At 57.8% G+C, this 26,268-nt stretch overlaps 1 protein-coding gene across 15 annotated transcripts in view; it reads left to right on the top strand.

Moving 5' to 3' along the window:
- LOC116428385 (uncharacterized protein CG43867) overlaps positions 1–26,268 on the top strand; it is a 98,641-nt gene that overhangs the window by 39,239 nt on the left and 33,134 nt on the right. Inside the window, exons 1-2 of one of the 15 annotated variants that reach the window (XM_031979990.2) lie at positions 17,129–17,885; positions 22,306–22,471. The exons of 11 other annotated variants lie outside the window; for them this stretch is intronic. In XM_031979990.2, the coding sequence (XP_031835850.1) occupies positions 22,397–22,471 (75 nt within the window). In that variant the 5' untranslated portion in view covers positions 17,129–17,885; positions 22,306–22,396. Of the gene's footprint in view, positions 1–17,128; positions 19,995–22,305; positions 22,472–26,268 lie in introns of those variants that run through there. 3 more of the 15 variants (XM_031979991.2, XM_031979989.2, XM_031979988.2) reach the window with 3 other exon arrangements.

Genomic DNA, 26,268 nt, shown 5'->3' with positions numbered 1-26,268 from the left:
CCCGCGCAAGTTTCCCCATTATTATTAACGTTCCGCGGCGCGGCGGGCCTCGGCGGCGTCGACGCGGAGCGGATTCGTGCCGGGCCCGCACCTCCTTGGCCGGGAGCCTCGCACCCGTTCACGGAGCAGCGATTTTTCTTTTATCACGGAGGGTCGGCGGGATCTTGGCGTCGAGAGCGATTCATTCTCGGCCAGTGATTCCAACGATGCGGTGAAAATTTCATTTCGCCGCGGGAGCCTCGGTAAACGTCGGAACGACCGGTGAAATTTTGATTGTTTCGCGGGATGGATGCTCGAACAGAGCCCGGAGAATTACATCCGCGGGAGAACGGAGGCTCGCGGCGGAATTTACGGGGCCGTATTCCGTTGCCGGAGAGAACCTCCCTCTCGAATGTAGGTCCGCGGAAAGTTTTGATTTTGAAATACGGACACTTCTGGGAGTTACTTCTTCTCCGCGGCGATGAATTATTCTCGCGGGCGGCGCTAGTGTTTTATGTCACGCGATCGGACCGGGACGCGGTCTCGGGGATAACGGCCGTCGGATGCAGGGATTTAATGGAGCGGCTCGGGCACGCCGGCCTTTTGTTTGTCGGACGACTGTTCTGATCGATCGAGCTATCGCCGCGGATATACCGCCTTTCCAAATCTAATATTGAACCCGTTTCCACTGAGCTAACAGACGCGGCTTCACCCCCTGTCGAACGCAAGAAACGTTGCGTACGGAGTCCGCTAGATTCCTTCGGCTTCCTTGGCTCGATAGCCTGCGCGAATTAACGCTGGAGCAATTGGAGCAACTCGTTTCGAACTTCTTTTCGAAAACTGGGAGATTACTCGAGATTCGTAGTCTACCAACGGCGAAGCGTACAGCCGCTAGGTTTCTCTGCTAGGTAAGAAACGAATACGATCTCTTTCTTTGATCGTAAATTCCGATCGCGCGCTTTTAGCCAGCAGTGTAGTCGCGTTAACGTTCCATTCGGCAGTTCGGAAAGTGCCACGGTCCCTCATTACGATCGAATTAGTCGTCCGCAGGGGTCGGCTTAAAAGCCTCCGACAGATTCGATTAACGCGCGCTTCGCGTTTTTCGCAGATCCGCGCGCGTCCAGCGTCCCTTTGCCGTCGCTTGTCGAAAAAAGTTGCCGTCGGGAAGCTCCGGCGAGCCCATTTACCTCGCGAAGTTATCTCGCGGAACTTTATCGGCTCCCGGGGCGCGTTCTCCGCACTTTGCGCGGCTCCCCCGGCCCCGCCGGTCCCCTCGCGACCCTCGATTTTTCAACTAATACCGCCGATGCGAACGGAAACGTAACGTTATCGCGCGAAACAACGTCGCGACAAGTTTCCCCGTCCCTCGGGCAACTTCTCCGGCGTCCGTCTGTTCGATCGAGCCCGGCCGAACGCTGGAAAGTCGCCGGGAGAGCGAACGAGAGGCGGCGCGCGAGCGTGAATTTGTTAAAGAAGCGCGTTCGGATGGAAACTCATTTTGCTGGGAAAACAATGGCCCGACCGGGACGACAATGAAAACAATGGGGGGCGGTCCGAGTGATTAAAAACGCGTGCGAGGGGCGGGAGGACGGAAAAAGGGAGACTCTCGGCATCGTTCGGGACAAGCGCGCGCGTCGCCGTTCAATTCCCGCGAATTCCTCGTTTGCCAACCTCTCCGCTCTGGATGCAATATCGCCGCTCGTTGATTTCCGCCGACTGCAACCTCCGGGTGGTCGTCCTGGAAACGGAATCGCTTAAAATTCCGTTGGTAGCGCCGGACGCTCAAGGTTAAGAACACCGCGGATCGAAGATCAACACTCGCCGGCTTCGGGAGCCGAAAGACAAATAACTGGACGCGCGAACGAGCTTCGTCCGGCGGTGCGTGACGGCCGATCGGTGTTTCTGGTTCGCGGCAGCACGCGGAAAACCGGCGATTCGCCGATACCGGGGGACTCCCGGTCGCTTTCGCCGTGTTCCTTCTCGCGCGTCGAGGATTTCAATAAATTACCGGCGAGCGGGCGTGGCTTGTGGCGCGATCTGTCCGGGAAATAAAGGAGAAATTGGCCGGCGTAATGGGACCCGCGGGCGCCGAGGTACGGACAGTTTTAAATCGGGACAAGGGGCGGCAAAAAGTAAGGTGCTCGATGGGCTTTTTATCGAACGATTTGGTCAAGCGGTTCCCTTCGGGCCGATAAGGGTCGATCGGCCGCGCTACGCTCCTCGCCGGGTCCTGGCCAGCTTTCTCCGTCCGGTTCAATCACCGGCGTACCCTTTTCTCCGGCTCCCTTCTTCCCTTCCTCCTTCCCTTCGGCCGTCCGCCGCGAAACTTGCCGATTTAATTGAAAAAAAGCTCTCCCGCCGGTCGGGCCGGCTGCGAGCCATCCATTCCCGAGTAAACGTCCGCTCGGCTCCCTCGCCCCGGAGCGTTCAATTATTCCGGAGGCTGTTTACGCGTCGCGAGTAGCCCCGTAATCGCGGTCGCAAAGCCGGAAGCGTGCCCCGAACGGCTAATCGATCCGCAGTTCCATCCACGGAAGCACCGGCCTCTAATCCTCCCTTGATTGCGCTCGCAAAGTAGACGTTCGTTTCGTAAAACACTCGCGCTCCGCGCGTTTCCGGAATTGCGTCCCCGCTTCTTCTCCTCCGCACGTTCGCCAATTTCTTTCGGGTCGCGGCGATTAAACGCGCCGCTGAAAATTGCCGATATAAATTTGTGAAATCGGACGAACACCTCTTGCTTTAATTGTTTCACCCCTCCGTCTAAGCGGAGAACGCGCGAGCGAACGGAACCGAGAGGAGGACCGGTTCTTCGAGGAGCCGGCGTCTTAATCGAGGAAATAGAAATTCGAAAGAGGGCCGGCCGGAACGAGCGCGATGGTTCTACGGTTAACGAGGGCATCGTCGGAGGTGCGAGCTGGGGTAGTTTATACTAACGGCGAGATTAGGGCCTGGGGTCTTCCCGAGCCGGGAAATCTCGGCCGATAGCGTGCCGCCGGTTCCCGGGAAAATCTCTTTTCCTCTGGGCCGATCGTGATTCAGGAAGAGTGAACGTTATCTCCGGCTGCTGAATTTTCCGCAATGATCTCCCGTGCTCCCGGGAACCGGGATCCGATGCGGTAGCGACCGGGACGGGAGGATTTATCTCGCGCGGCGAGGAAAGTGGTCGAATTGATTAAAAGTCGGAACAGATGTAACTTCGCCGTTGAATCGATGATCGAGCTCTCCGCCGTTCTCCTCCTTTCCTCCCCGGGCACTACTTACGGCGAACTTTCGTAATCCTCTTCGCCGCGGTAAGAGCGTAAGTAGATCGGCCGCGATCAAGAGCCGACGTCGCGCCGGTAAAAACGCGAGCGTTTTCCGTCCCCGCGGCGCGGTCCGCGGTCTTTATCCGGTTACGGGGACCGTGAAGGTGGATAAAGCTCGTTCACGACCGGGCGAAAAAGTAAATTGCCGGGGACGGAAGGGCGGAGAAGCACTTGCTAAAAAGCGGGGAAAGATTACGGTACATAATTCTCTCTTCTTCCGTAAACAGTCGGACGCTGGAGGAAGGTGGAACGGTGGACCGTGTCCGATAAGAACGGCGGGATAACAACGTCCGCGGCGGAGACGTCGGGGAAAGGTCCATTCGCCGCGGATTTCGAGGCGTTAAGTTTCCTTCTTGCTCGTTCGTTCGGATCTCCGGGCGTAAAAAGGGCGAGCCGGCCGGAACGCTCGCCGGGAATCGGCTATCCCGCAGGATGTCCCGGCTCCGCGGCCGCCCGGGGAAAGTGGGACGGCGGGAAATTTGACCGTAAAGACCAGGGAAGACGAAAAAACCGGGAAATTTCGGCCGTAAAGGCGAGGGACCAAGGAAAAACGAGGAAAAGCCCGAGGACGGAAGCGCGTCGCGCACCAGGTCGCGATAAACAAGAGTTTCATCGACCGTTAAATCACATCCCGGCGGAACGACGGCGAAGAAGGCGTCCCCGGGCCGGATTACAGTACTAAATTTCGCGCGATTCGCCTGCCGTTCACGTCGCGCGTGTTATCGCGTTATAGCTCCACTCTAATTCCACGGTTCGTTACCCGCGTTTAATTGAACGTGGCCCGATTCAATGAAAGTCTATCGATACAGGCCTGGCTCGCCTCCAAGGAACACACTTCTGAATAAGAGGAGACCGCGGCCGTGGTTCCTCGATCCCGGCCGCCTACCCTTTCACCGAGAATAACGGAACGAAGGCGTCCACTGTCTCCAGTCCCGACCGCTTCTTGTTCCTGCTCCGTATCTCGGATCGCGGGAGGTGTTTACGCGCAGCTCAAAGTCCCGGACTGCTCTTTGTTCTTCGTTCCACCGAGCAAGAAGCGGACGGGGTTCCGCGACGATCGGGAATCGATCTCGAGGCTTCGCGCCAGGAGCTTCTGTCGCTTGACGCGCCGGAGAGAAGCTGCTCGACGTTCGACAGGATGAACGGTATCGGTTGATTATGCAGCTTCAATTTCCTCGTCGTTATTGTGTCCAAGCAATTGGGACGCTCTCGTCGCTCGCCGGTCGGAGAAGAAGTTCGTTCTTCCGAAAATGAATCCGCGATTACGACGAGGAGCTCGTTGGCCAGCGAACCAGTCGGAAATTGAGTTAGAATTTCATGAAACGACGCCGACCCAACGGTGCCGGGCAGCTAACGCGTTCTCCAATAAGATCACCGGCGCCGGCAGTTTTGATTATCCTTCGCGGGATCCGGGTACACCGTCGGGGGTTGCGATAAAACGGCTCGCCCTCGCCGCCCCGCGTGTTTCCCGTGGAAAATCTGACGGGCGCCGCGGAACGGGGATCGCGCGCCGGCAGATGGTCAGAAAGAAACGGCGAGAAACGGGGGAAACGAGACCGCGCCGGGGGAGTCGAGAGTGTGCGAGCGAAGGGCGAAGCGCCGAAGAGATTTCCACTGGAAATCCCGAAGAGGGCTGATAGCCTCGGGCCGGGTGAACCGGTCCATTGTTTAACTTGATAAATGAAGTAGCCGAGCGCTACGGAAGCTCAACGCCGCGCTCGGCACACAATGCCGGCGATATATTGTTCCGAGTTAATTCAATGCTGGAAACAACGCGGCGGCCCGTCGAACAGGTGTGCGTCACCGTAAGGAGCTCTCGAATACGAGTCGAACGGAAATATCGATGAAACTTTTCTATCTCGGCCTGCAGCTTCTCCGGCCAAGTTTCCTAATCTAGCGCAACTTTCTTTTATTTTCGTTCCTCCGGGAACAACGTTTTCGATGACGATACCTACCCCCTTTCCTCTTCGCCCCGGTTCGTTTCTTCCTCGTCGAAACTTCCAGTTCTCGACGAGCCGACGCGGAGCGAAGCGATCGATCGCCCCCGCGCGCGCCGCGACTCTCGAAATTTGCGAGCCGCTGGAATCGAACGACCGCTATTAACATCCGCGCCCGGAAACCCTGGGCCGGCGGCAGCCTCATTTTCCTCGCGCGTTCCGGCTCGCGGCACTCCCGGCCTTTCTTTCTTCCTCGGCCGGCGCACTCTCTCGGCCCCGCGGTCCTTTCTTCGCGCAAGAATTTTAATTAGTACGTTCTCGAGCGCGCCCGCGAAAATGAGAAATTGTCGCGCGGCGGAAAGCGCGAACAGGAAAGCGGAGAGAGGAAAAAAAAATGTAATTCGCGGCGGTGTTCCGCTCCGCTTTTCAGGATTCCCGGGAGCGCGCGCGTAAATAGCGGCCGCGATCGATGCGCGCCTCTGTCGTTTCGCCCGGTTGTTTCCCGAGACCCACATGTTTTTCATTTAGAAACGGGAGGATCGAAACGAGACGCGGGACAAACGCGAGAGATCGACGCTCGGTGGAAATTGATATTCGCGACGCGCGTTCCCTTCCATTAGCGGGGAAACCGCGTCGATCCGTCCCCGAAAATTCCACATCAAAGGGAGCCAGCGTTCGCTCGCGGGGTCTCCATTTTCCGGGGGATGGCTGGCTCGCCGGTGAAATTGATACGTTCCGTGGACGCGTCGAACGTAAAGGCGACGTTTCGTTAAAGGGTGTTCGCGCGAAACGCGACGAATGGAAAACTGCCGGCCGGACGAGCGAAGCGGCGTCGCGGGGTGGAGACGGGAAGAATGGAGAAAGAATATTCCGGCTGGTAACCGGCGGAACTGTAAGGCTGCCCTCCGCTCGGGACAATTCCGCAATTACGATGCAATAAAACCGAGGGAAAATATCGCGGCTCGGACTCCGCCTCGGTTGGCGGGGCACACGCGCGAGAGGAAAAGAACGTCGGAGGAGAACGCCGCGCGCGGGAGAGTCCCATCCAATCGTCCTACCCGTCACGAACGAACCTTCTCGCTTACGAGCGACCTTTAGGCGGATTAGGTGAGAGAATCGTAAAGTGAAAATCCCTCCCTCCCTCGGTGCCGGCGGCGAACGGTTACCCGAGGATTCCCTCGGCTAGAGGGAAGAGGAGCGTCGTGCCAGCCGGCCGCGCGGAACCTCTCGTAACCGACTTTCACCCCGGCGTGGCTCGAACGAGCGCACTTTTTAAATCGATGCCTGAAAAATTCAGTTCCTCCAGATTAGCCTCCTCTTTCGCGGCGCGTCCTCTTTCCCCCGGTTCCCCGTTCCACCCCCGTCGACCTCCCTTCGTCCCATTTTCCGGACTGTCTCCGTTTTACGCGTAGTATCTCGCGCGCCGGACGGGACGGGGGAGGGAAATTGGAGCAGGGCCGGGTTTTGCAAATGGATCTAAATGACGCTCCCATTTCCGGTCGGACCGTGACTGTACTCTCAACGCGGCCGAGTAGAACGCGTCGAGCATTGTCGGACCGACCGTCTCTCCGTGCTCCTTCGTCGCCTCCCGGCTTTATCGGCGTTCGACCATCCAGCGGAATTCGTCGGGGCTTTCGGGTCGCCGCGAGGAGAGGAGACCTTTCCCGTTCGAATCGATCCAGCCTCTGGATCGACGATCGCAGCTCGCCGTGACGTTCGCGGCGAGGGCTTATTAACTACCGGCGTCCGTTCCCGGCAGCGCTATTTATAAATTAGACCGACGTCGGTCTGCGAACGCGACTCCGCCGCCCCCGCGATCCTCCTCCCGCCGCGCCGCGGCCCGTTTTTCCTCGCCGCTTTCGCTTTTCACGAGGAATTCCCGCCGGTAATTGTTGCATCGATACGCGCCGCGGTCGCTACCTCGCCGCTCGGCTTTTTGTTCCTCCGTTCTCCAGTCGTGCCCAATTAAAAGCGGTAGCCGCGCGTGAATCGGCCGCCGCCGATTCTTAACGACGCTCGGCCCAACGAATGGCTGTTTCAGCTGGACAGAATTCGAGCCGTACCATTTTTCTACGTCTACCGATTCGTGTACGTTCACAGTTGTGTAAAATAGGAACAATTGTGAACTTTGTGGAACTCTTAGAGATCCGACACCTCTACGCGATAGCGTCGAGTTCCAAAATTACCTGGCATCTCGAGGTTCTACGAACGCACCAACGACTGGAACTCGCCGGTTCGTCCACCTCGTTCTTCACCTTCTACTTTCGCAGTTACAAGGTGTCGCTCGTTGCAAATGCGCCGCGCGGCTCGTAAAACCGCGTCGCGGCCGCAACTTTGTCGTTGATACCGAAGGGTTTATTACAGCCCGTAACAAATGCCTATGATAAGTTTAATTACGGGCCCGGTGACGTTCCCGTGACCGTTACACCGTAAACCCGACGTCTTCTTTCCGCGGAATTATTCGGCCGTTACAACGGACCCGGCCGGCTTTACGACGGAACGTTGACGCGGCCGAAATTACGAGGCTCGTACGCGCGGCGACGAGTGCATTAACGCGTTAATTAAAAACTTGCCGTATACCCGTCCGCGCGTAATGGTTCGCGGCTGTCCGCCGCGGAGGAGGGCACTCGTTACGGCTCGCCGTGAAACGCGTCGGATTTAGTTCTCGTCTCTCGCCGATACCCGGCGAATAAAGAATACGTACCCGGCACCGACGGGACGCGCGACGTGCTCGACGGTTCGCGCTTTGCTCGGCTCGTCGCGACAAATTTCCGCTGAGCAATGAAAACGCGCGAATACTTCGCGTTATTTCCACGGTTCTGTGATAATGTCGGAAAATCTCGAGAAACTCCGCGACGCGTTCCAGCTCGTCGAACTGATCGCGTGAAATCGAACCTCAAAGAAATCCTATCGCTCCGTCTTTCTTCCTTTCGCGTCTCCGTTGACGCACGCGTCGGACGTCACCTTCCTACGGGCCGAATTGTTGCGAATCGAAAGTCCCCGCGGCCGAGAGGCCGGAGAGAGACAGAAGCCCGCAGAGGCTGCACTTACGGATGACACGATAATAAAAGCACGCCCACGCCGCCCTCCTCCTCGCCGCTCGCTTTGTACCTACGCATGGGTTTCCACTTGTCTGGCCGGTGATTCACCGGGAGTATACTGGTTCCCGTCGCCGGAAACGCCGGCGAAAATAGCGCCGGAATAACGAAGATCGCGGCCACGACGACGGGTTTACAGTCATATTGTCAGCGCTCGTTGCATCCGCCGCGGTTCCGTGCCGCCGCGCTCGCGAGCCGTCTCTTACCTGTCCCCCGGCGTACACGCCTCCTCCTCGGAAAACACCGGTGAAATATTGCCCGTGCCGAGACGGCGCAACCCGGAGTCTCGCCTCGCGGGATGTCGGATAGCGCTGGGTTACGCAATCTTCCCTTTTCCAAGATACACATCCAGGAAGTCGAAGCTCCTCGATCGGGACGATTAAGCGGGGCTCGAAAACCGCCCCGGAAATCGAATTCCGAGCACGTCGCGATTAACGGGGAGGCGTTTATCGCGGCGCGTTACAACGCGCGAAACGGAGAGTAAATATCTGGTGGAATTCGTGAACGCTTCGATTATCGATCGTTCGACGCGATAGCTGTTAGCAAATATTCCAATTTATTTAAGTAACTGGTTATTTCGATGTCGATCGAACAGCCGTGTCCCTGCGATCGTTGAAATCGTTCGCGTTCCATCGGATCCCCTGGAAGATTTTCGTAGTGTAGCCGTAAAACGCAGCAACCCTCGCGCAGGCTGGTTTATAAAGTCGTTACGGTTCACCGGATGAGGTCGGTGCGCGTCCCGACGAAATCGTACGATAATACTTAACAGACTGCCGGGGTTATTATTGGAAGGTGCCGGTAATTATCTTAGCGAGAGGCCGCGCCGGTGCAGCTTAGGGTTGCTCCCCGTGATCTTCTCGCTGTTTACGACAATGATGGATGGTTCCCGCGGCAATTCATCATCCCCCTCCACCCGACGGTTTCTCCCCTTCCCTGTGCCGGTGTCACGGCGCGTTCCACCGCGATTGGATAAGCGCTCGCCGGCCAAAGCCCCGTGGAGGGATTCCTCGCGGATTTTTCTCGGTCTCTGATCGCTCGATCGGTTACACCGTTACGCTCCCTTTAGCCCGACCGCGCGAAAACCAGCGCACGCACACACGTACAGGCGCATTCCCCGCTCGAATTAAGACGAACGAGATCCACGCAGCACGCCAGCCAGTCCCGGGCAAACATAATTCACGGTAAATGACGCGGCGTCCTGTGCGAACGATGGAGCGAATTCGACACGGTAAATTGGACACGGCGCCGCGCGTTCGTCATTCTCGACCCGCGACCACTTAACGCTCGATATCGATGCGCCGTACATTTAGGAGCTGCCCGGTAAACGGACCGATCGCGTCGAACCGTCTCGAATTCTGTTCCCAGCTCGTCGTCTCGGAGCGGCAAGAAAAGAGGATGCGCCGGTACAAGCGATCGCGTCGTTAAGATTCCTCCGGCCGTTAGTTCGAGAGGAGAACGAGATCGCGAAGCAGCTAAGGGGAAGATTTCCGCGCGCGGTTCTCCCATTCGAGCGAGGATTTCGCCGGGAAATCGCCGCGCCGGGAGGTAATTCGGGTACTGTGACCGTTCATTCCCGGTCTCGACGATGGTCCTCCTCGAGTGTAGCGCGGACCGGGACCGGAGAGAATACGCCGATACCTAACCGAAGAGGGAGGACGTAGAATTGTTTGCGGTGGCCGTGGCGCTCGCCACGGAGGGTAGCTTGAATTAATGGCCACGATCCTACGTTCAACCTCCTTAGTCCGGATTAGTACTGACACGAATGGCGTGTCATTGGGAACCAGGATTCCCGAGGATGGGCCACCGGTGCCGAGCAGCCGCCGCGAATTCCCCGAGGAGCGGAGGGAGAGAACGCCGCAGTGCGAGCGAGAGGAGGAGGGTTTCCAGCCGGCGCGGCTCGTAGCCGCCGCGACCGCGGATTTCGTGCGGTCGGTTCCTGCTGGTATCGTTTACACGCGATACACGGTCCTCGTGATTCCCCTAAATAGCGCGGGGCGACGCGTTGCGATGCAGTTTTTATTAGGGTAGCTTCTTCCTTCGCCGCGGCGAACGGAACTCCTCGGGCGCGCGTCCGGGGGATGAAAAGGGCACGGCCTCCGCACACGCGGCGCGCTTAAATATTCGATCGAGCTGCAGGAATCGCCGCTGCGGGCACGGCCCTGACGAACGCCGAGCCGTTCGGGGCTTAGGAGAGATCGGGACCGTCGTGTTTGCTCTTTAGGGGTTGATTCCTGTCCCGGGGAACTTGCGCGTAGGGTCGAAACGCGACTACTATTGACAAATCGAATGCGGTACACCGTTCGTAATTGGATATTCGACACGGGAGCGCGCGGAATATTGGATTCGCCGGGTAATTAAAGTAATACCGGGAACGTACGAGCAGTTACGTAGGGTTTAATTGGCGCAGGGATAACGTACGATCGATTCTCTTCGGGAATCGTTGGATCATCGCGCCCCGACGTCCACTTTGTCGTTTTATCTTCGGAACTCGCCTCGAAATCGAATTTCCAATCGCTGCCTCGCTTTTTAATTCCGCCGTTACATCCGTCGCGCGCCCCTCCCCCGTAATTTCCCGATCGTCGGGCGACTTTCATTCCGGCGCATTAAATTGTTAATACCCGGAGCAATAAAGCGGCCGCGAGCGTTTCCCGAGCGGCGGATCACCGTGGCCCGTTAATGTACCCGGGAAGCTCGCGCGCGACGAGCACGAGGCGCGGAGAGCGGTGTAATCGAGAAATCGTTGGCGAACGAACGACTAAATGGGAACGGGCCTCTCGTCGTGCCCACCCCGCCGTCGGCTCGCGAACGACCCTCTATTCTCGATGTTCGAGTACCCGCGCCCGGAACAATGACGATCATTCCGCCGCCCGCGATACTTCATCCCCCTCACGTTAATATTTACACGTTGCCCGGCTTTTTGTTTATTGTTTCCGCGGCCACGTTCGCGCACCGACGGCGAATGTAAATTTCTGCCGGGAGTAAATGACGTGTTCGTTACGTTTCACGTTCCGCCGCTCCCCGTCGGCCTCGCTGACCGAATTTCACGGATTTCGTCCGGCCGCGCCGCGTTCCTCTCGAATCTCTCGACGCGCGAGGCACGCGGGCGGATCGTAGAAATGTTTTCAAACGACCGTGCCACTTACGCGGAGAAGATTACGCCGTTTTCCCCGCGGAGAACGAGCGGGGGATTTCGGAGAAATCGTGGACGCGAATCGATCGAGCGGAAGTTCCCTGTAACAAGCACACAGAAACCCACGACGCCGCAGCCCCGTTGCACGGAGGATAATATTACTCGCTACACAGCCGCAGAGTCATTAATTCTATCGATTTCGCCGTTCCCCTCCGCCCCCGGTGGTGCCTCGTTATTCCTGTTCGGACCTCTTGCAGAGATTACGACAAGCTAAAGGACGCGCTCGAGGATTCCGGTTAACGAGCCACCGGGACCAGTTGCACCTAAATTCTAAGCGTTCGTGGCAATTACGCGCGTTCGTTAATGCCTACCTCGCTCCCCGAACTGTTTCGTTCCTTCTTCCCGCGTTTCTATGGTTCCTCCCCTCCGGTTCGCTAAACGGGAAAGAAAACCGCGGAAAACGCGAGCGACGGGGAAGCGAAAAGAAAAGAACGAGGGGAGGAGAAATGGTCGACGAGCAGCGGAGCGCGAGAAAGTAGTCGCGACTTTTGGATACACGGGTGGAACAGATTATTGCTATGACAACGAGGACGTCGGCAGCCGAACGGAGGGATGATTTATCAACGCGCGCGCGTCATTGGCTGCGACGTGCCTGGCGGAAACTATTCCGCGAGATCGGGGACGCGGGTATCGCTGGCTGTCGGCCGTAAACGCGTCGACAAATCGCCGAGCGGATTCGCAAGCTCGTGCCGGCGACTTTCCCTCGAAACGCACCCCCGTGTCCAGCCGCGGAAACTCGCGTTCGGGGGTAGCTCGGCTTATCTCCCGGGCGAAAGGAAAAATCAGGAGTCGCGCGGGGCGTTCGGTCTTATCTGACCCGTTCATCGAGCGGTCCCCGGCTCTTTAGATCGGGGGGGCGGGACGCGCGAGGGTAATCGAGCCGCTTAGGAGAACGTTTTCGTCTTCGTCGTAACGATCGCCGCGATGATTAGCCTTATCTGGGATATTAATCCAGGCCGTTTCCAACGCGTCGCTGGGTCGTTATTAAATTTCATCGGGAACTACCCCCTATCGGATCATTCGTGGATCGTTCGCCACGCGTTCGAACCGTCCGCTCGCACCCTCATCGATTTAGAAGCTTCTTTGTTCCTCCCCGAGTCGTTCGTCGTCTGTTCGTTTCGGACATCGCGGAATAGCAAACGCGATAGCGAAACTCCATCCGTTCGCCTCGGGTTTTCTGTTTCCGGTGCGCGCCAGCCTCTCGCAATTTCGGGGAAATTAATTTCTGTTTATAATAACGGCAACGAACGATTCCCCGGAAACGGTTTTTAACCGAATCGACGCGGGCGTCGCATCCGGCGGGCACGAGCGGCGACGAACGAACGCGCGAGGATACGCGGAAATTTAATTAAAGCCGCGCGCGCGAGCCCGCTGGCGAACTTCGTAACTACCGTCAACCGTCCGTGCGTTCGCCAATTATCGAACTAGATGGAAGTAAATTATGCACCGTTTACGTTCCGCCGGTTATTTCCGCGAGATTTTGAAAATCGACCGGGCCACTCTCACCCCCGCCCCCCGATGGTAAACATCCCGCCGGCGTGCCAGTGTTTGTCGTTACCCAGCAGTTTTGTCTGTCGAAAAAAGGAGAATTATGAATAGCCAGATATATCGGTGTGCGCTGGGAACGATGCACGTCCCCCGAGCGACGACGACGCTGGATAGCAATCTAGATTTATCGAGTAGCGATGTTCACGAGTGAAACATTGAAACTTGCCTCCACGGTACACAAATTTTTCAAGGTACGCCGACTGCCCGTTCGGCGCCGCCTACAATTAACGGCGGTCCAATGGAATTCCGCGCGATCGCGTCCTCGGAAACCGGCTGAAATCGAGTCGATAGAAAAGTAAAGCTTGTTTATTCTTAGTCGGATGATTCCCGTGTACCGCGCGCCGAGATGATCTCATTGCGCTCCGCTTCGCGCAACGCTTTGTCTTCTAGGAACGTACCTCGAGCGTGAACCGTGCTATTACTGTGTTTCGAGAAGGGAACTGTGCGTTTGAAAACCGTCGACGGATTCGGAGCGATGCGGGCTCGCCGAGATTCCCGGCGCACGCCTTATCGAGTTTCAAAGATTCGGAAGGAAGCATCCCCCGCTCGTCTATTCAAGGTTCGCGCTGCCTGCGCTCCTCCTTCCTTCCTTCCTGTTCGCGGCTGCCTCCCTTCGTCCGGCCGTCAGCCAACGACAAAAGTCGGCGAAATTAGATATTGATTCGGTTCGCGTGCACCGGGAGTCCCGGGAGCGACCGGGATCCCCGGCTAGCAAGTTTATCGCTGATTCTTGCCGAAAATCCACTTAGGCCGGCTTTAAAAGGGCGAAACCGAGAGCCCGCTCTCCCCGGCCGAGGGACAAAAACGCGATTCCTACTCGCGTATTTTGCGTGTCGACGACAAGGCCGTCTCGGGACGCGTCGCCTCGATGAATCGAGACTTATCGCGGCGCGTCCGTGCCTCTTTTGTCGCCGGGGTGCGAAAGTTCGGGAACAATGCGGCGTGGAAACGGTGAAAAGCGGCTGCGGGAGGACGTCCGTTCTTTCCTGCGCTCCCGAGGTTGGCCGGGCAGCCTTTTCTCTCGGCAAATTTCGAATTGCGCCGCGAACAATCGATTTCCATTAGGTATTCGCCTCTCGAGCAACAGATTCTGTTACGTCCGCTCGCTGTTGCGGTCTCCGGAACAACTACCCGTGACTTGGTAGGCTAGGAAAAGCTTCGAGAGACTCTCTCTCTCTCTCGAGAAAAGTTGGCGGCGTTCGCCGCGTTTTCGACCCAGTTGCGAAGTCGCTCGCGATAATTGCGACGTCGGCCGACGCGGTCGCGTCGCCTCGGTGACCCGGTAATTGAAAAAAGTCTCCGGTTAACGCGTGACGACGCGTGGGCGCGGCCCTCAAAATTCACAGCGCGACGCGGCGCAGCGAACGGGAACCGGCTGGAATTTCACTAAAATTCCCGGCATAGCCACCGTCCGCCGAGAGCCTCTCTAATGAAACCGCGCGCAGGCTAATTAACCCATCGGATCGATTAATCATCTTTCGAACGGGCCGCGTCGGCACGCTTTCGCCGACGACGGAGCACCCTGAAAGCGGAGGTTCCCGCGGGAACGCATCCCCGTCGCGAGTCACGGACTTCGGGACGAGTTTCCCGAATGCTTATTGATACTTTGTTAGGTCCGAACGATCATCTTGTCCGGCCAGCGACTGCCCTACGCGCCATAAATAAAGATGCGGCTCCCCATCGATGGGATCACGGTCTCCATGGACGGTCCCGCGTGATTTGTACGCCGGCCAGCGTGAAGCGTTCGGAACGCGATAGAACTCGCTGAATTATCGGTCATCGTCGAATATCGATCAATCCGAGAGCATAGGTACTGGGAACGGAACGTTCATCGAAGGGAGAAACAACGTTGGACAAACTTTGTCCATCGGCCAGCTTTTCGGCGCAAACAGTCGACTGCACGGTGTTTGCGTTTAATAGACATAGATTTCCTTGGCCGACAGCTACTTCGATACCGGGATTAGATGAAAGAGTCTGCCCCTAACCCTTCGACCGAATGAACACGGGGTCTGGCGCGATTTCTCGATTCGAACGATTCCTTTTCTCGTGGCAGATGCGGAATTCTCGCGCCTCCGCCTCTCCGTCCCTCGTATTTCGTGCTCGGACGAGCATCGAGCTGTTGCGGATAACGGCTACTCGTACACCGGGATTAAAGAGAGGAGAACCGGCGCGCACACGATAGGTTAATCGAAGGATACGTTCCGAAAATGAAGGGATCGGAGTTCGAGTCTCGGTTCACTGATCCGTGCGGCCATTCTTTCCCCGCGTACGATCTCCGGAGAGCCTCTATCCGAGCCGATCTCTGTTCGCCGATGTCTGGATAGGTCTCCGTTCCGACCGAGACCGCGCGTCTCGTCGTGCAATTTGAATTTTATCGTCGCGTCGATCACGGGGCCGCCAGGGATGGGTCACGGGAGAGTCCATTATACGCGGGACTTAATTTTCCTCGCGCGTAATGGACACTTCCGGCCCAGTTGCCGCGCGCCTCGGACTGCCAAGACGCGCAGAAATATTGTCGGCGGTCAGCGCGCGCGGCCGCGCGGCCGCAAATAAAAGTGGCCGTCGCGTCCGACGGAATAATTTGGAAATAGGGGAGAATTTACGGCGTCTACGGAGCTCGTTAAACCTTTCCGCGATTAAGAGATTCGCACGTAATTCATCGCCCGCGGGAATTAAGCCGGCCGGCACCGCGAACCCGGTGCCAAAACGCAGAAGCGTCTCGTTATCTTTTCCAGAAGCTGCGGAAGTCCGCGGACTCTTCGAAGCGAGCGAACCGTAAATTCTGCGTCCATTAGAGCCGTCCGAGGAAACGACCAGCCTCGAGTTCTCGAGAAGTTCCGATGCGCACGGTGTCCGCCGTTGTCGGCTCTAAAATTGAAACAACGCTCGCATCGGTCCCTCTTCCCGTTCGCTCCTCTCGCCGGAAGTCGGCGTTCCTCCGTGACTGGTAGACCCGTCGAATCGTCGTCGTCGTCGCGCGCAAACCCGGTTATGCGGCGCTATCGGTTCGCGGGCGTCGCTGTCAGCCGTAAAGTGACACTCGGAAACCGAGAGCCCGGCGCGGCGTGACGCGCGGATACCCGCGAGGAGTCTCCCCCAAGACTCTCGAGCCGGTCGCTCGCAACCTGGCCACGTTTCCGTCCCGTCTACCCCGTCCAGCGAATATCAAACGCGGCCTTCCTCCTTTTCGCTTTCGCGCGGCAAGTGCGCCGCGCGCACTTCAGCCGACCCGCTATCGCTTTCTTGCGGTAACGCGCGTCAGGACAATAACGTTACGCGATGCCCCGCCGAGGAAATGCCGTTTGACGCGAGCGTGTTCTCCAGCCGCGCCCCTCGAGTCTTTTAAACGCGCCCCGCTCTGCTTTTACGGCCGCCAGGGGTCTGGCATCCGGTACTCGGAATCGTCGCTTCTTCCGACGCGTTTTTTCTAGATTTCGAACGAGTCCGACGACACAAAGGCTAAAGCAACTTTTCGTTTCGCCGACCTCCCGGAGGTAGCGGAGGAAGAGGCCGCTCTCCAACCCCAAAACGAACGCGACGTCGGCCAGCTCGCTAACCGTAGACCTTTCCTTTCTGTTCCAGGTGAGTGTCCGTCGAGAAACAGTCAATCAAACGAGCTCCCGCTGAACCAGCGAATAGGTAGGATATCCGTCCGTTTGTAGACATCGCAATTAAACGGGCTCCCCGAACACAGCGGGGCTGTTAGACCCGGCCGATGTAACTGCCGTCAGTCGGCGATTCGCGCGTCAAACACGGCCGCGGGCGGTGCTGTCTGGAACCGTGTTCCCGGAACCGTTCCACGCCAGCGGAGCCCGATCATCCCCGGTGTTCCTTACGTAACCATCGTCGGGGGAAGGTGGCCGGGGCGGCGGAGGCTCGCGCTGGCCCGTAGGTTGCCGCAGTTGTGCGAAAAAGGTGATTACGAGCGGCTGTCAGCGAACAGAACAGCCGGAGGGAGCGGAGAGGTTGCGGTGCAGTTTGGCAGACCTCCCGTTTCCGTATTCTGCAGTGATCCGCCGCATCCCCGTGCGACGCGCGTGCTGTTGTTATTGTTGTTGACGGTGCAGGCTGCGAGAGAGTGCGCTAGTCGGCGAGCGAGCGTCGTTCCGCCGCTGGAACTCGTCCGACAAGGACAGCCGGCATTTTTGTTTGGGGTTACAGCGCGCATGTGACGTACGGCACGCTTCGCCCCTCTCTCTCCCTTCCTGACGGTCTCTCACTCTCTCTCTCTCTCTCTAGTTCCCTCTGTCTCCGGTGGCTCGACACAAGGCTAGAACACAACTTCCCTCTCAGTGGCCCGTGAACCGCGACCGGAGCAGCACGCGGCTCGCGTATTCTCTGTCCTTCGTTCGTCCGTTCGTGCGTCGTTTATAGCGAGGTTCGATCGATCATCGAGTTTTCGCGAGGCACGCGATCAACCGTCCCCACCACTGCCGTCACTTCCGCTGCCGCTACCGGCGTACCTCTCGTCCCGTTCCTCGCGGCGTGGGCTGCGGTGACACTTCCGTGACGCGCGATGGACGTTTCCGCTCGTCCTTGCGAGGCGAGCCCCCCTCGTCGCAAGGCGCGCGTCCGGTGATCAGTGATACGAACCCGTGCTACGTCCAATTAGACGACACACGCTCTGCTCCCCGTTCGATCCGCGACCCGTGCGGTTCGTCCAGTGATCAGTGTCGAAGGAACTGATACTCTCTTGACCGTCGTCACCCTCCGAGGACACCGGCCGTGGCATGATCCGCGTGGACTGCACGGACAGTACCGGTCGCCGGTGAACGCGCTGTGTTTCGCGACGTCCAGTGTCGTTTGGAGATGCTTCGTTGATCTCTCGGTACAGAGAACGTGCTCCAAGATAAGGGGATATTCGGGTTTGGGGACGAACGCTGGCGACCGAGACCGCCTGGAATCGCTCGGTGCTTTCGATCGATGGATCGAGACCCGGTTGTCGCCGTTCTCGCATCAGATTCAACGCCTTCGCTGCTCCAATTCTAATACGTCGCATTTACTTCGCAGCACGACTTGGCGAAACGGTCGCCTCGATGTTATCGTCCGGCGAATGTTAACTAGTTTACGCGGATAGTCGATAACGGAGCCAAGACCTCGAATAAGCGATCGAAAGGCGGCGTTAACGAGCCCGTCGCCATCGACCCACGAAGCGATTCCAAACTCGCGGCCGCCAGTTCGGACGTCGCATCGTCGGGACAAGTTCGAAGGGAAAGTGGTACAAGGTCGGCGATTAGCGAATCAAAGGTGGTTTAAATATTGGCAATCGCGAGGCACGTATCGAGCAAACTGCTCCATATCGCCGACGCGGAAGGCCACTCGGCTCGAAGTGGCGCGCTTTCGTCCGGCCGATTCGCCTCGCGCCGTTTGATCGGCCCGGAGGAACGCGCGGGGGCGTCGGGGAGGGATCGATCGTCGCCGAGATTTCCCTGGTTATTACCGGCGGAGAAGCCGGCGAGTACGTTGCCGGCGCTTCTAGTTCCGAGGATCGACGGTTCCAACGGTTTTTAATTGGAAATTGCGGTCCCGGCGCCGGCTCGAGCCGCATAATTGCGGAGTTTCGGTAACACGTAGTTAATGAAGTTACGATAACGACGCGGGGAACGTCGCGCTCGAGGCGCGAACTCGAAGAGCCGAACACGCGACCGCCGGCGCAATAACGAGGGAATCGATGCGAGCGATGCGCTCCGATTCGAGCGGGAAACGGACCACCCTCGTGGCTGGCCCGAGTGCTTTTCGCTGTAATTTATTCGTTTATCCGCGGGCCACGCCGCCTCCCCGCGCGGCGACCGACGATTTTACGAATTGTTTAGAACCGTTTACCAGGCCGAGCCGCGCGTACACGCCGGTCTATCGGTCAATTTATCGGGGAAACGTATATTCGACTAGATAGTGGGAGGAGGAAGGTCGAACACTGGTATCTCTGTATCACTATTTATATGACTGACGCAAGTCGGCGCATCCCGACGCCTAGCTTTCACTCGGGTCACCCACACGCCGCGATCGTCCCCGCTGCGACGAATCTACGCGCGCGGAGATTCACGGCTCGCGGGCCCACCGATACAGCTCTAGAGTCTATGCGTTAGAGCGGCTTTGAAAGAACGACGGAGACGTGGGCGACGGGTCTCTCGGTCGATTTCCCCGTAAGAGGCGTTCGTCGAATGGGCCTTCTCCAGCGATCGCGGGAGCCCTCCGCGCGCGCGTCTGCCAGCCGAATCGCCGCGGCGCGTTCGCTCGTCGGATGGTTCGGCGCCGCTAAGACAATTAGCGCGGCCTCCCCCCACGGCCAACGATACTAATTAGCAGGTAAACGGCTCACGGCCGAGCGAGAAAAATCAAGGGATCTTTTCGCAGCCGGTAATTAATCGGTACCCGGCTCAAGTTCGCAGCCAATTAGCAGAGTAGGTGCGCTCGTTCGAGCGTGTGCCGTGCTGAGCCGACGATTCTTTCGAGGACCCAGCCAGGTGAGCGCACACACGGGACTCCCTCTCGAGCGTTTCCTCCTTCTATCGTTTTTTCCCGATTGTCGAACGATAATGCGCGTTTGAACCGGCCGTAAACGGTGCGCTCTCTCGAGCGACCCGTAGAAACGCGCGCGCGAGGGTAATACGTTGTTCGCCCGCCTGTGGTACATTGTACTTGTTATTTTTTCCCCCGGTCGCAGACTCGGTCGCCGAGCATTCTACTCGACGTTAATTTTTCTCTCGCGATCGTTCCCGAGCGACTCGGAGGCCTCGACGATCGGCGAGCGCCGTAACGGTGACCGTATTAGCGGCGGCACACGCGTCCCACGTGAAGAATTAAGACGGACGACTGTCGGTTAATCGTCGAATGACATCACACGGTTGCTCCTGAAAATTGCATCGCAGTATCCGGCGCTCGGTTGCGCAACCAGTCCATCGTCGGCCGATTCGCTGGTACACACGTTCGCGTATAGGTTCGTGCGTTCATCCTCCATTTCCTGTTCGAGTTCCCGCGGCTTCCAATCTCTCGATTTAACCGAGCCGCGAATACCGAGGTACAACGACGCGACGGGGGAGCAAAAAGGCTTGCATTGTCGATCGTATTCGGCCCCCGGTATCAGTTTCCATTCGGCGACGGTCGGGACACCGGGTCGGCGTCCACCCCCGGCCCTTTTTCAATTAAGCTTTGATCACAGGATCGAGATAAAACGCGGCCGGCCTAGCCTCGTGTCGAGAGCTCAAACGAACATCAGTCGATAGGGAGACGAACAGCGCGAGAGAGAGAGAGGGCGAGGCCGTGGAAGAGCGGCGACGAGCGTTCGGCCAGCCAGTGCACACGAGGTTTTCACCGTCGAAGCGCGCGCGTTAAATGGACAAAAAGGAACGTCGGTTTAGCGAAATCACCTTTCGCCCCCGCCCGACTCTTCCGACTATCGCTCGCGAGCCTTTCAGCGTGTATCCGTTTATTACGAGACTCCCGTGCGTCCCGGCGCCGCGCCGAGTTGAATCGACTGTCGGCACCTATCCGACGATTGTCTCCGATTAATGGACTGAAAAAACGACCGGGAACCGTTTCCCGACGCACCTGCACGTCCCCGCCACCCGCGCGATACAGCTCGAACGGCCGGCCAATCGATTTCATTCGCTCGCAGCCGGTTAACGTTCCGAAGGCAAACATCGCCGCGTCGCGTGATTCGCGGGTCGGTCGTAGGATTCTCGTCGCGTCGGAGATCTCGGAGCGCGGGAAGCTGCTTCGCCTCGGTTTAGAACCGATCGATCGTCGAACGGTGCCCGACGAATCCTGTTTATTAAAATCATTCGCCCCGGCGCGGCTCTTCCCCGTATCCGTGAAATCGAATCGATTCGCTCGCCGGCGAAACACCGCGCCGATGCCCTCTCGTGGGAAATTAACCGAGAAAAAGTCGGTTCGGTTCGAGTTCCCGCGGTAATTAACGAAACAACCGGGTCGCGGGTGTATCGGGGACCGAGTCGACTACTCGAGGAAATTAATAAGACGTCGCTCGCCGTTACCATCGAATTTTACGAACGAGTTCCGCGAAGGAACTCTCCGTTCCCCTATTCCTCTCAGTGTTGGTCGTCATAGGAATTCCGAGGCTACTCGCGTAACTGTCCTCGATAGATGGACAACTGTCTCTTAACCGCGGCCAGCCGACGATCCCGCGAAAGTCTTTCTCGTTCGATCCTTCCTCCGCAATCCTGGTCGGTTCGGAGAGAAAAACGGCAGAGGTAACTCGATCCATTACCCCCGAGTCCGTCGCGCTAACGAATTCGTCGAGGGCGGGCAGTCGGAGAAACGGCGATCGAAGGAAAACACATTAACACGCTGGGAATCACGGGACAGTGAAACAGCCCGAGTAGTCTGAGGAGGTGCAGGCGGGTCGGTAAGAAAATTCCGCGGCGCGTTTTTCAGTGGGCAGGCTCAATTAGTCGGAAGCGAGCTCGCTCCGGGGAGTAAAGAACTCGAGGAGGAGGAGGACGAAGAAGCGAAAGGGAAAGAAGACGACGCAGCCGGTGCGCGTTTTCCGTCTCGATCGGCCGTGACGGTCGTCGACTGTTGCTCCTCCTCGTCTTCGTGTTCTTTGAGGACGGGGGCAGGAAACGGGACGCTTCTTTCTCCTGGAAATCGGTCGTTCGGCGCTTAAAAATATCCTCCGCCCGAAAATAGTCGAGCGCGACCGACCGCCGCCGCCGCCGCCGCGAACACCCTCGACGCCGCGTTTCGTCGTCGTCGTCGTCGTCGTCGTCTTCGTCATCGTCTCCTCCTTCTTGTTCGTCGTCTTGGTCGCCATCGTCGACGCGGCCCGGTTTTTCTCTGATCGTTTTGCCCGCGTTTCCGCGCCGTTCTCCCCGCGGGACTCGCGTGTCCCGGAGCCACGACGAAAAGTTCGAAAGCACCGCCAAAAAGACGAGGGACTCCCGTCTCTCCGTCGCCCTTAGCCGAGAGGGACTCGCCGTCCGTAATTTATACGCCGGTTAAAATAGGAGTCCGCCTCGAACCGGAGATATATCCTGCTGACCCCGCGCCGCGACGCTAGCTTTGTCTCCAGCGTCTTCGATCTCTCCTCGAGTCGTTTTTCGATCCGCTCGATCCCTCGGGGAGAGATTCGACCGGTTCAACTTACAACCTAGGCCGTCGTTCCCCGTCACAATGCCCGACTTGTCGCGTCGCAGCCGCGCGTCGATGAATTTTTCTACTGGGAGGGGCAGTTGATTCGCTAATCGTCGAATCGGAGCTCGAGATTGGAAAGTGGAAATTTTCCCAAGAGCTCGCGCGATGGTCAAGAGCTGAATCTTCCCCGAAAGGATAGCGCGATCAGGAAACTACCACTTTGGCTTGACGGGAAAACAGTGACAAATGGTTCAGCCCGTACGCACGGAGAACAACAACCCCGCCCTGGACATGGAGTCGCTCGAGGAGATGCTCCGCAAGGTAACGACAATTTTTCACCGCGGTTCCCGATCGCTATTGGTTACGGTTTTATGGTCGGGAGGGGGCGGCCGGGGATCAAGGGAAGCGGCGAAGGAGGAAAAGAACGTCCTCTTCATCCCCGAGCGACGGGGCCGCCGTAAAGTCTCGCGCTGTCGACGTTGCAGCTCGTGAATTAACGCGTTTTCATGCAGCTTTACGCGATCGTAACGGTAAATTGAACGGGACCTCGCGACCCTTTCCCGTATAATTTCGCCAATCACAGAGTAACAAGATCGTTCCGCGTCCTACGCGATTACCGGGCCGCGTCGCTGTTCCGAATTCGATTCGTTGATTTAAGGGTTGAACGGATTAGCCGGGCGCGCGTTTTGTAATCCGTTTTGCCGGGCCGGTTACAGCTGAACCGGACGGGTCAACGAACAGAATAGAATCAACGCGAACGGGTTAAACGGAAAACTGCAGGTGGGAAACTGGGCGACAACCAGACGAACCGGTCGCCTGCTCCTTCCCGGCCGCCTAAGACAATATTTGCCCGCGCCGCGCGTTTCCTCTGTACACCGGCCAATTATCAGACGTAATCGGCTTCGGTCGTACACGCTCGACGCGCGAGCCGGCTCGCTTTGTTCCCGGCCCATTGAATCGTTTACCGTAGCGATGGTTTTTCCTTTATTTATTAATAATTTGGTATCACGGTTCTCGCGTTACGCTATTATCCACTTGCTCGCCCCGCTTTATCCTCGTCCGACGTTAGTCTTGTCGTCGCGGCCGCTTTATTGAGAAGCTCCGGTCACCGGTGGCCGCGCCGACCATCGCGTCGAGGAACCGGTAGCGTGTTCCGACCAAGAAACGAACGCGTGCCACCGCCGCGGCGAGCGGGTATAATAACGGCTCGAATTAAGGGAAGAATTACGTTACGCCCGATGAAAGACGAGGCCCAGAAGATGCCGTGCAGGGGGGTCGCCGGGGGAAAAGGTTTTTTAACTGCCACTTCCTGTAATGTATTCCGTCAGGCAGCGTTGAATGGACCACTTAGCGAGCATCCCGCACACACGCACGCTCGCGAGCGAGCGAGAAAGAGGGGCCGCGCGCCCTCTCTCGTTTTAAGCGCTCCACCGGCTGCCGAGCCCTTCCTCCCGACGCATATATGCGTCGACCTCCTAATAACGCGTTAACGGTCAATTCAGCAGAAACTCCCCCCGCCGGCGTATCGACTATCGAGTACTCTTCTGTCGCTTTCTTGCACGCGACGACGCGGCGCCTCGCGCCCCGTGATCTCCACCCTCGCGGAGCGAAAAGAACATCGCTGCCCGGTGTCTCTGCTCTCGAACACCGCTGAAAATGATACTCGTCGAGTAGCAGCAGTCGATCGAGGGGAGCAAACAGACGTTTCGACGCGGTTCTCTTCTGGGTCGAGTGGGTGTGGACAAATAATGGGAGCCGGTGGGACGGGAACGAGGAAGTACCCTTTGCGAATTATCGATTCGCGAGGCGAGAGACTCGACGGAATTCGGCGGCGGGCGGTTTGCTCCTCCGTTTCTTGCCATCTCGCGCCGCATTCGGCCGCGTGTAACTTATTCCGTGGATCTCACGGCGAATCGACTCGTCGAACGAAACGTCTTCACCTTCCGTTTCCGTTTCGCCCGGACGATTACTTTGCGCGAGTGATTCGGCGGTCCACTTTTGTTCCACGAGAAAGGTTTCTTTGGAACAGGATCAAACGCGTTTGAACGTCGAACGATCTTTTGAACGCCGCCGGATCCAGGGGCGCGAGATTCACGCGGTTTCGCCTCTCCCGGAGCGAGTCGCTTTCGTTTTCCTTTCTCCCGTTTTTACGGGCTTTTTCCCTGCCGCGTCCGGCGGACTCTCCGGCGTTTCACGCAGCGCCTGCCCTCGTCCGACGCGGCAGAGAGAAACGCGGCGAGCGAGGGCGCGCGAAGGGGAAAAGCGGTCGGTCCGCTCGCGCGGCTACTCGGTAATGTAGCTTTAATGTAGCGCTCGTGCACGGGAAAGCTGTCGTTCCCCTTTGACGATTTTCCGCGTCAAACGGCCGCGCCGATTTCCACGTGGACGTACGCGCCGCAGCATATTAGCTTTTTACTTGCCACCAGCTGTCTCCGCGCGCGTTTCGCCCGTCGTTTTGCTTTTAGCCGCCGGCCGAGTGGGGAAAAAGCGACGAGGAAATATCCCGACGACCGCCGGAGCCGTCGTCGCGATGGATTTCCCGAAAGATGGAACGTTCGAACGATACAGCTCCGTCGCGTTCGTTATTCGATCTCCTCTTCCTCCCTCTTTCTCTCTCCACGGCGATCTCTCCGCGACGAGCGCGCGATCGAAGAAGTAACGAGACTCTGAAAGCGAAGGAACGACTTCTCGCACGGAAGATTCCATCTTATCTTTTCCACGGGCGCCGACAAATCCGTCGAACGTTCGTCGTTCGCCTTCCCTTAATTCCCGACTCAGCTATCCTCGCTTTCGCTGTTCCCCGACGGTTTTTCAGCTCGCAGCCCGCGTCACTCTCACCCCTGTCGGTGGCTGGTTCCGATTCGAACGTTTTCGGCCGTCGCTCATGAAACATTCATGCCCGACGGCCGCGAACAAGCCCGTCGAAATTATAAACGGCCGCGAACCGACCGCCGCACCGGTTTAATTCGCGGACTTACCCGGCCAGTGGCTATTTTCATTTTAATCGGCGTTCAACGCCACCCTCTCTTCCGCTTTATCGTTCCGCCCTCGAATCTTCGGAAAGTCGACCGAGGTGAACGCGAATCAACCGTTCCCGTCGCGCTGCCGGCGATTTTATCGAGTGCCCGGACACACTTTCCATTCCGAAGAATGATATCCCCGCTGTTCCGTGTCGCGCTGATGGAAACGGGGATCGCGAAGACGGTGTCGTGCGGGCCGTGTTCGACGAGTCGGAAGGGGCTGGCTCCCCCGCCGGCCGGATACGTGTTCCCGGCGCATTTATAATTGATGGAATGCATAATCCGGCCCGCGGATTTGCATAGTCCGCCGAAGCCGGCCGGCGAATTCGCGATCGCGTAAAATAACGCTGAAACGACGGTTAAATAACGCGCGTACCCTCCCGACGCTCGCCTCCGTGTACACGTGCGCGCGCTCGGGCGCTCGTGTGCAACGCGGGGACACGCCGGTAATGCGCGGCCATTTGTCCGCGAGAATGGAGCAGTTAATTGTCTCTCCGTTGGCCCGCAATTACGTTTGTCGTGCGAGATACCGGCCCTCTCCTCGGTGTCTTTGTTGCCGTCGCAATTAGTTCTGCAATTAGCATTTCTTTGGCCGATACGGCAGGCGAGAGATTCGCGGACGGATAACCGCGCCGTCACGCCGGACTCGCCGGAAGCTGTTCCTGCTGCTGCTTTCGAGAGCTGGCAATTCCGAACGCTTCCGATTTCCATCGAGTCGATTTCCCGGGGCTGGTTTTCCCACAGGGTACCGGGTCTCCAGGGATTTCGAACGATCGAGAGATTTAACGTATCTGTTCCTTATTATCGAAACTCGGACGCGACTCTGCGACGTCCTCTGTTTTTCTGCCATTTTCGCGTCTCTATTGCACGATATTCTCCGTCGATCGACTACCGGATCGGGTCGACGCCCTGCTGGTTCGATTGTCGGAGATGATCGCGCAATTGTTAACGCAGGAATGGAAAAGGTACGGCGGAAGGAAGAACCGGGGATGTTAGTTTTAATCAAATACAGCAGCTACCAGGTACTTTCACCCATGAGTCGACTGGTATACCTCTTTTCATTTCCCTCGTTCTTTCCAGCACATTTCCGCGGTTCTA

The sequence above is a fragment of the Nomia melanderi genome, chromosome 12 (genome assembly GCF_051020985.1).
Source record: "Nomia melanderi isolate GNS246 chromosome 12, iyNomMela1, whole genome shotgun sequence".
Lineage (NCBI taxonomy): Eukaryota > Metazoa > Arthropoda > Insecta > Hymenoptera > Halictidae > Nomia > Nomia melanderi.
The sequence above is the reverse complement of the archived record's forward strand: the minus strand, read 5'-3'. Positions and strand labels throughout refer to the sequence as shown.